The sequence below is a fragment of the Carassius auratus genome, chromosome 12 (genome assembly GCF_003368295.1).
Source record: "Carassius auratus strain Wakin chromosome 12, ASM336829v1, whole genome shotgun sequence".
In the NCBI taxonomy this organism is placed as follows: domain Eukaryota; kingdom Metazoa; phylum Chordata; class Actinopteri; order Cypriniformes; family Cyprinidae; genus Carassius; species Carassius auratus.
The window spans coordinates 14,811,085-14,820,793 of record NC_039254.1 but is presented as its reverse complement, the minus strand read 5'-3'; the positions used below and the strand labels follow the sequence as shown (position 1 = coordinate 14,820,793).

The following is a 9,709-nucleotide window of genomic DNA, read 5'->3' as shown; positions in this document are numbered from 1 at the left end:
TATGATGAACCTTTATATCATGAGCTTATATGGAGAACTTACTAAGATGCATTTCATTTAGAATTTAATTAAGATATTAGAGCTCATAAGTATGGAAAATGAAAGCTGGACTGTGCTTGCTTTAAGTAATCTTCAAAAGTGACATTTTATGGCATTTTAATCACATTTCCCCAGTTTTGGGTTACCTACCTACCTAAAGAAGAAGAAGAAAAAAAACTGGTAAAATTAATTGTGAGGAAAATGTGCTTAATTTAAATGCAAATAATGTCACAATAAGTATTAAACAATAGTCTTAAGTTCCTACTAATTTCTTATGAATATGTCCTGAACATGACATTTAATCATGGGATTGCCCCCTTAAACGTTCCAGTGCTTAGTGCTGGACAAGAAAGAAAACACAGTGAGGGTTTGAACACAATTTATTATAAGCTTAAATAATTAATTTGATCATCCAGTGTATGTTTTTTTATTCCCATACATATTTTTGTTACCAGATCTACCATCCATGAATGCTTGGGTGATTTCTCAATGCACCAAAATCAAAGTAAAATTTCCCCCAAAACCACAACAGCCTTGAAAAGTAGTGATACACTGCTAGAATGATTATAAATGACACGCTGACAGAAAGACTTCTATATCTTAGAGCCATTACACACGAGAACAGTTACAAGTTCATCACGCTAGTTGACGTGACGCGTACCGGTGAGTGTTCGGATTGCAGCTGTATCCTTAACTGCATAGGGACATGCCGTTGTGATGTGATGGGACACAGTGTATTTTAGTGAAGCTGAACAATGGGGTTGTGATACTGTCATCTTTCTAAAAAAATAAAAACATGTGAGCATTAGCAAGGCTGTGAGTGTAGGCATACAGAACATCATTCCCCCTTCTCTCGTGTGTTATACTGTTTAGAAAAATTAAAATAAAGTGAATCACATGCATGAAAATATTAGTACTCTGAAGAAGTCTTTAAACAGAACTACAGCGGATCCAATGTTCATAACCACTGAAAACCGCAGTAGGTTTGAAAGAAACATCGGTTGTTAAAATCAAGCTGGCTGTTTTTCATTTACAAACATTTTTCTTGCTAGTAATTATACAAGTGCATGTGAAGTTACACCGAAGCGTTCCCTTAAAATTGGAATCAGAATTGGTAGTTCATTCCTACACACTTGCCAGTGCATTAACAATATTGTGAGCCACTTTTAAATGTATACAGTGTAATTTATGTACATCACAAGCTCCAACAGCATTTTACACCCCGACATCATGGGTCCGAGAGGAATAAAATGTAAGGCGAGTGTAGAAGGTGATTCAAACGAGTCCCTCCTTTTCTGTCCATCTGCAGTATGTTTCGTGGCCTCTTTGGTCACGGAAGTGCTTGGGCACAGCCGTGGAGCGTCTCGTATCGGACGCCCCCAGTCGATCGAAACTTGGCACCAACAAAGTCCTCTCGACATTTAGCCGTTCCGTGTTATTGACAGAAACAAGTTTTTTTTTTGTTTTGTTTTTTCATGCTCATGCGAAATCAAAAGCCGTCTGGCTGAAAACCGTTTTTTTTTTATGAAAGCTGCAGACACACAATCCTCATCCCCTGACCTCCTGCGCATTTCCAGTGATCCTCCTCGTAGGAAAATGATTTTGAAACGCTTTCAGATCTGAAACACAGTGAGATAAAGAAATATACCAAATTCATTTATTCATTTAAGAACACAGCACAGTCTTTCAATTGATAAACATCGGAGTTAAAAAATGCAAGAGTGCATTGAAAATCTGGTATTCAAAATGTAATTGGAAAAATTGGAAACTGGCTGCAGGGTTTCTAAAACAAAGATTATTATGATATTAAATATCTACATAATATTCATGATTCTGCACTGATTCTAAGCTAATATTAAATCTAAACAACAAAACTAAAACGAGTTGTGAAAGTCATTCCATGTTGACTTTAGATGCCCAGCCTTTGTGTAGGTTTACAATACAACACAAAAATGACCATTCAAACACCTTGTCCTGGTCTGGACACAAAAGCATGAGCAAAAGAACAATTGCTTGGGCTAATTTGCTGTGTTTGCATGCCATTAGTGGGGTGTGTTTCAACTGTACTGGAAAAAGTGCTGTTACAAAGCACATTTCTCTGGTGACTATTGTGTTGATGTTGATGACTGTATACCAAAATGAATCTGCTTTTAACCCCCTGATCTAACACTGAACCAAGTTTTATGCCTATGGACTTACCAAAAAGAGCACAACTGTTACGATTGACCCATTTTCTCCCTTTGTCTTCCTTCCTTTTTTATTCCCTTCCCTCCTTCTCCAGGCTGAAACAACAAAAGCTTGTAGTTAGAGACGACTCTAAATGATCCGTCATACAGCACAGAATCAGTAGGGATATTACTCTCAATGCCCATCCATGGTAACACACAACAGATGCTTTAAAAGAAAAAAAATATTAGCGAGAAGTCAATGTTCACTCAATCAAAGCTATGTTTATAGACCTTTCAGCCACATAAGCAGAAACACTCCCGGTGCAGTCAGTGTCAATGAAGAAACTTTTTTCTCAAAATGAATTTAAAGGGGTAGTTCACCCAAAACCATTAATTAATCAGGCGCATGCTGTACATAAACCAGACTTTGTAAACAGATCTGAAGATTTTGACAGAGAGGGTGCCCAGCCTTACTTATTTAAGCCAGAATATACAGACAATGAACTAAGAGAGATGGAACTCCTACATCAGCAGCTCGATACGCGTGCATTGTGGTACTCTCGTGAATGCGTGTTGAAGACTGACACGGAACAGAAGAAATATTTAAAGTTGAATTATAGCTTTATAACATTACAGCTGAACCACTGATGTCACATGGATTATTTTAATTATGTCCTTAAAACCTTTCTGGGCCTTAAAAGTGTCAGTTGCATTGCCTCTCTATGCAGGGTCAGAAAGTTCAAAAATATCTTAATTTGTGTTCCAAAGATTAACAAAAGTCTTAACGGTTTTGTCATTTTTGGGTGAGCTATCCCTTTAAATTTAGCTATCCCTTTAATTAGATTTTTTTTCCGTCTGTGTTATTTCATGAAAACAAATACACAATAAAGCATGAGAGTAAAGCAATGTAGATAACATGCTTATAAATAACATTAGGCTCTTTATCTATTGTAGTTACATACAAATCAAGCATTACTGTTCTTTTTTTTGTTTGTTTGCATTTGTGAGGTATCTCAAGATTTGTTACTTTTGTCAAGAAAACTTGTATTATTCTGAGATCAAGTAAGTTATGCTCATGGCAAAAAAACAAAACAAAAAAAACATTCTTAAGTCATTTTTTTGTTTAATTTGTTGTAGAATGCAGCCTTAATTAAACCACACTGAAAATTGTAACACTAACAGTTGTAACGGTTTAGCACATTCAAGCTTTTTCACCTCACATGTTTTTTTTTGTTTTTTTTTGAGCCTTCTTTGTGTTCTAAATGTTTTTTTTTGAGTCTGTTGGAGCAATATTAAACGTATTCAGCCACACAGCTAGAGGGAACACATATCAGTCCACAGACGTTTCCATTAATAAAGCCACTTCAAATCAAAATCAGAAAACTTGGGTTAGATTTCAGATACAGCAGGCTGTTCTCAAATGTTCTGCACACTGCAGGTCCACACTAGCACTAGCATCAGCACCGCACACGAATCCAACCTCAGTGTGCTCTCTGTGGGGCCCGGGGCCCCCCTGTTCCTCCTGCTCAGCCCTACTGGCCTGCCGGGAACGCTTCCCACGTTTTCTCCTGCCTTTTTCCTCCACACCAGCTGTGCGACGCACCACTTTACGGATGACCTAAGAGAAGGGGGTAAAGTCACGTCTCATGGTAATGGTTTAAACCCACACGGGGGCAGAAGGGAAGGGTAAAGACGTGGTAAAATGAGGAGACTGTGACGCTGCTAGGGATGGGGATGGACATTACTTTTCTGGTGACCATGTTTCCATCTTCATCTGTGTACTGCTCCTCTGTCACAGTCTCAACAGGGATGTTTCTGGCCTGATCACCCTACAGAGGTGGGATGCATGATGAAACATCAGATCTTTTACTTTGTTTTCAAGTTTAGGTCACACACACACACACGATGTGTGAGTAACATGTAATTCCATTTCTTCTGACCAAAAAAGAAAAATCTGACATTTTTTGGTTTGAGACGAGACAAATTTTCAAGCCAAGCGTGCCGATAACAACAGCTGAATGTATTTAGTCGTTAAAAAAAAATACACTGCAGGCAAAAAAGAAAGAAAGTCTTATACATTTAAATCAAATCTGTAAAATCAAGATGCACAAAGATAAGTTCCATTATGTAGCTAAACTTAATGCTAACATTAATATTAGTAGTGATGCTAACCTTAACAAGCATCTTTAATTAATCAAAGATAGGGGAAGGAAAAAATATCAGAGAATAAAAATCAAACAAAAAAAAAGAAAAATAGATCACGCTAGAAAAATCCACTCCAAAAATCACAGCAAAATTTTCATTGGTGTGCTAATCACTTCATTCCCTCTTAACACACAGACTAGAAGCACACGCAAAGTCTGAAGCACACAAACCAGCCCAAATCTACAAGAGTACAACTCATAGTACCTTCAAAACCACTCTCCGCCGGTACACTCTGGTGGTGACCGTTTCTTCCTCATCAGAGCTGGATTCATTATCGCTACGAGCTTCCTGCTAGAGTCAGGTCAGCACATTACAGCAGTGCATGAGCCATCAAACTTCAACTAATGTTCTTTAAATCACAAATCTGCACTGTGCTCAAGGATTGATGGCGACCCAGCATTGATGATAATCAAACAATGGAAAATGTAATCACGTTTATATTGGCAGTTGTAATCAATCTAAAGTTAGACAGCTATATGAAAAACTTTACATTTTTCATCTGGAAAGGTATACGTGATGCATTTGAAGCATAATCAAGTACTTCGAGGATTAAATACAATACATGTCACGTCTTTTGTTAAAAATTTTATTAGCTTGAGACTTGAGAGACTGGAAAAGACATGACATCTGCACGGAAGTTTGAGTACAATGGAATTTTTACATAGGAAGAGCCCAAAATAAATGACTCCCTGGGCAGTGAACTTGGAACAACTTTTTGCGCTTTTCCACTGCGTGGTACTACTAGGCTCAGTACGGTATGGCACGGTTTGACTCTGCGTTTCCACTGCAGTTTAGTACCGCTTTAGAGTGAGAGGGATAATTCACATGTCGTTATAATTGCGCCACCTCCACCGTCGTGACTCGTGAAAAAAAAATAATTTCACGTCGCCCCATCAAGCTCTCGCTGGATCTGCTCCTCTGCTGTCAACCAGAGGAACATCTGTACTTTCTCAAGAGACAACAAAACAGCCACTTTTGGGTTGTTAAATGGTACGGTTCAACCTCAGCCGAGGTGGTAAAAAAAAAAAGTACCAGGTACTGTACCCAGTGGATAACCCCCCCCAAAAGTGAACCATACCGAACCATACCATGCAGTAGAAAAGCGCCATTAGATATACCCTGAGCCATGTTAAAAACCTGGTTCATCTATCTTAGAAAAGCCACAGTGTATGTTCTTCGTTTTTTAAGGTATCTTAAAGAAAATTTACCTGGATTTTAGGCTCGGAAATGTCCTCCCCCCTGATGTTTGGTCCTCTGTCCTCTAGAGCCTCCCTGCTTACTTCTTCTTGTCCAGAGTCTTTCCTAGCTTTGCCCTTTGGTTTGCTGGAAGACTCACTGGCGTCTGGTGACAAGCAAGCTTGGGCTCGGAGCTCTGGATGTTCCCCATTTTGCCTCTCAGTTTGCACTCCAGGTGTTGATGACAGTAGTTCTTGGCTGTGGAGAGTTTGAAATACTTTACTTGACTGATACCTAACCTGCTGAGCTTGTGGAATAAGAATAAAGTTAGTTGGTAGAGGTCACTGTTCTTACCGGGACTCTCTTTGCCCTTGTGTTTCAGAATTCAGTCCTTGGCCCAAAGTTGGCGTCTTCCGGTTTGCACCAGACGTCTCACTCTGCAGACCTGAAACTGAAGACATGTCTTTTTCTGCCAGCTGCACTTGAGAGAGGATCGCTTGCAGCCTCTCCTCAGTCATCTCCTCATCCTCTGAGCCTTCCTCCAACTTAATGTTCTCCAAGAGAGACTTTAACTTCTCTTGGGTCATCTCTTCATCTTCGTCGTCAAACCCAGACTTGCCACTCTCTCCAGGAGCTTTGCTGGCTGAGACACAAATGGGAAGCTTAGGTTGGACTTCCGTCTGCTCTTTTAACGGACTGTTTGGGAAGACATCTGATTCTTTTGAGGTTCCCTCACTGTCATGTTGTTCCGAGGGGGCTGCCGATTCTTTGCTGACACCAAAATCATCTTCAGCTGACCCATCCTCTTGGCTAACAGACTCTCGGCCTCCAATAGAGGTGTCCTCCGCCATGACAGTAGGCGGCTTGGTATCTGCAGACACTAGGCCACTAGTGTTTGGCAAGGACAGTTCACTGGGTCTAACAGGGGCACTAGAGGGAAACTTTAGCCTATTGTCCTCACTAAAGAAATCATCTTCACACAGAGGGGTAGGGGGCTCATAGGACACCTCTGAGGGACTCTTGAGCTCCAGCTCAATGTTGTGGTAACCTGAGTGATACAACACAGTGAGATGGAGGAGAACACCACTTGTGCACAATGCCACAGCAACAGATGTTATGACAGAGGCTTTTGAAAATGTCATGGAGGTTCATATCGACGTTAAAATGGCATACTGAATTGAATAAGTCCTAACCTGATGGCTTTAAAGGATTATTCTGGGTTATTTGCAGAAGTTAGAGAAGTCCCATCTTAAAAATGAGATAACTTCACAACTCAACAAACATTTTCACAGAATTTAAGTGCTATAGCAAAAATACAAGCTTTATATATCAGCTTTATAACCTTCTGGCACACGTACCCCATCATCTCGCCTCTTAGACTCTCAATGTTAGTGGATTACTTAGGTTTGTTTTGAGGAAAAGTCATTTTCTGTGGTAGTCATAAGGATACCACAGATGATCGATTGCAGGTTGATCAAGTTAACCCAGAATACTCCGTTACAAATATACCATTTAGGTATAATTAGTATAGTTATTATATCTGAAAGTGTAGTTCACCATGTAATTTTCAAAGGCATATAATTACAATACTAAATATAAAGTTCAGGAACACTGGGGTCTTGGCGTAAATGGAGGAAGATGGGTGATGATGATGATGGTGAGGAAAAGGACTGTTTGGTCAACACTTTAAGGTTAGGAGATACAAATGATGTAGAGGAAGTAGGGGCAGTAGAAGCTGTCATGGACACCAGGTTACAGAAAAATGGGGCAAGAAAGATGTTGCAGATATGGTGTTAAAAACATGAGATGTGTCAGGATGATGTTGCTATATGAAGAATACAGTGTTAATAAGAGCAAGTTACCATAGCATGAGCGAAGAGCTGTAGCAAGAGCTAGCACTAATTTACTCCACCAAAGACAGAGCAACTACGCTAAACAGTGCTGCACCACTGTGCTTTGAAATGAGGCAAAAGTGTTGCCATGAAAGAAGTTGGTAGGCAGTGGAGAAGCAGCTGGTCTGGATTTGCAGCAGAAGCACTCTATCAGGAAGGTTCAGAGGATTCTGGGCTACCGGAGGATCAGGCAGCTTGACAGCAAGCAGACATTCCATAATAGCCAGAGCCATGCTATTGATATAGCTTCCAAACTACTGAGTTACTCTTAGCACTACACAGGGAGAAACATTAATGCAATCATGCTGTAAAAGCAGGTTGAATACTATTATGTTTTCATGTATGTTTAACATCTCAGAAAAAAGTCAGAAGAGAAAACAGAGTAGAGCACTATTGCCAATGCTAATAGCTACAGTAGTTGGTATACTTTGGAGAGGATATTTTGTATACACATAAACATAATATTTGTCTTAATATGTTATGAACCAAATCTTATACCCATCAGATCCAGCACACAAGCAGAATATAAAGCCTTAACAGATATTTCAGTAGAGCACAACTGTGAACATTTACTTTTTAGTGACCTATAATGGCTAGTGTAATTCTGGCAATTATTTACATCAGTTAACAATACAAAAAAAATATGAATATCAAATGTGAAAGGTTTATTCATAATTCATGAAAACCTATTTATTTTTATTTTTTACTTATGGATCCCAACTGTTGCTCAATACAAATGTATTGTAACTATTATTAAGATGGGGTAAAGTTTTGATTCAGCATTAGCTTAAGTCATATACTATATAGTTGCATGCTTTAATGCTTTCATACAAACATACAATCATAATAATTCAATATTTATGATTACACTGATCCCTGACTGGTCCAACACCAGGCTGGGAAATAGCAGTGTGGATAACTGGCGAACCTAACTGATTAGAAAAGATTGAGATTTAAACTTAAACTTGAGTTTAAGTTTATACTGGGTGTAAATTTAGAGCAATAAGTGTTTTGGCATGATGGTTCTATGAATCTACAGATTTGTGAGAGACATAGAAAAGTAGAGTTCAGGTAGATGGGGCTAAACTTTACCATCAGCCTGCTCCTGGGAAACTGCGCTATCATCTGCAAAACATCTTGTGCCTGAAATGTTACCATAGTCAAATATCGGCCCTTCCAGCAATGTCACAATATCCAGCCGATTGATCTTAGTCAGGACTGCAGTTAAGGCATCCGCTAAAAGAAGAAAAAAAAAAAAATGAATGTTTGCCCATATTATTATATTAGCTGAACATTAAATTTAGCCTTTAGCTTGTTTCTCTTATAATGGCTGAGAATATGATTTGGATACAGAAGTCTGTCCCTGCCCAAACCCCACCCACATTTCTGCTCTCCGTATGATTAACCCTTATTCAGAAAATATGTAGTGCATTGGCACACTTACTTGTAGCGTTTTTACCATCTCGGCTAACCCATTTCTTTAATAGCATGAAACTCTGAGCTGTCAATGAGTTGGGGTTTTCCACACGGATCTGATTTATCTCATCAACCGAAAATTCCATTTCCCTGGCCAGCTCTGCAACACATTAAAAATAGATTAACTTCTCCTCTGTCTTCACCACTCCCCCCGTACACATGTGCGCAGTACTGCAGTGACTGCAGATGGCACACCCTACTGATCGCAACAGCACCGATGCTTTCAGAAACAACAACAAATAACGCAAAGCCATATCTGCAAACAAGAATAATGGTAAAAAGTAGCATTTAGGGGTAAAAATGTGACATTATTTTCACTGATGACATTATTACAGAGATATAAAAATATAGGGCATATTTGTGCTAAGGTGTAATGCAACACTTTGACCTCCAGGTGGTGTCATTTCTCACCAGTCCAACTCAGGCCAAGATGATCCGCCACAATAGCCATACGTACATCTGTTCTTTCACAGGGGCTCTGAGGGCCTGAGAGCAGAAGATGGAAAGTCATGAAAATCTTTAAAACATTATATTCAGAAAAATTAGAAAAAGGAATAAATCAGACTACCCTTTTCTGATCAAGTCAAGATCATTCAAAGTTTAGGGGAGATTCTTTGCATATTTTAGCCACAACAAAATAAGTCCATATCCAAATAACAGATGAGGGGAGATTGATCAGAAAAGAGTTGCAAAATCTATATTTTGATATAGTCAGTTATCTTGTTAGTGGTTTTAAGAGGTTAGATTTGTGAA

At 39.1% G+C, this 9,709-nt stretch overlaps 1 protein-coding gene across 38 annotated transcripts in view; it reads right to left on the bottom strand.

The window, feature by feature from the left end:
- Positions 1-401: 401 nt before the first annotated feature.
- The window catches only part of LOC113111932 (ankyrin-3-like), a 159,008-nt gene continuing 149,700 nt past the window's right edge, over positions 402-9,709 (bottom strand). For 32 of the 38 annotated variants that reach the window (XM_026277165.1, XM_026277177.1, XM_026277158.1 and 29 more), the window contains 10 exons: positions 9,368-9,442; positions 8,925-9,056; positions 8,573-8,716; positions 5,943-6,636; positions 5,621-5,846; positions 4,617-4,703; positions 3,953-4,036; positions 3,688-3,825; positions 2,239-2,321; positions 402-1,658 (listed from right to left, as the gene is read on the bottom strand). In XM_026277165.1, the coding sequence (XP_026132950.1) occupies positions 2,256-2,321; positions 3,688-3,825; positions 3,953-4,036; positions 4,617-4,703; positions 5,621-5,846; positions 5,943-6,636; positions 8,573-8,716; positions 8,925-9,056; positions 9,368-9,442 (1,646 nt within the window). In that variant the 3' untranslated portion in view covers positions 402-1,658; positions 2,239-2,255. The remainder of the gene's footprint in view (positions 1,659-2,238; positions 2,322-3,687; positions 3,826-3,952; positions 4,037-4,616; positions 4,704-5,620; positions 5,847-5,942; positions 6,637-8,572; positions 8,717-8,924; positions 9,057-9,367; positions 9,443-9,709) is intronic. The other 6 variants (XM_026277185.1, XM_026277184.1, XM_026277168.1 and 3 more) reach the window with 6 other exon arrangements.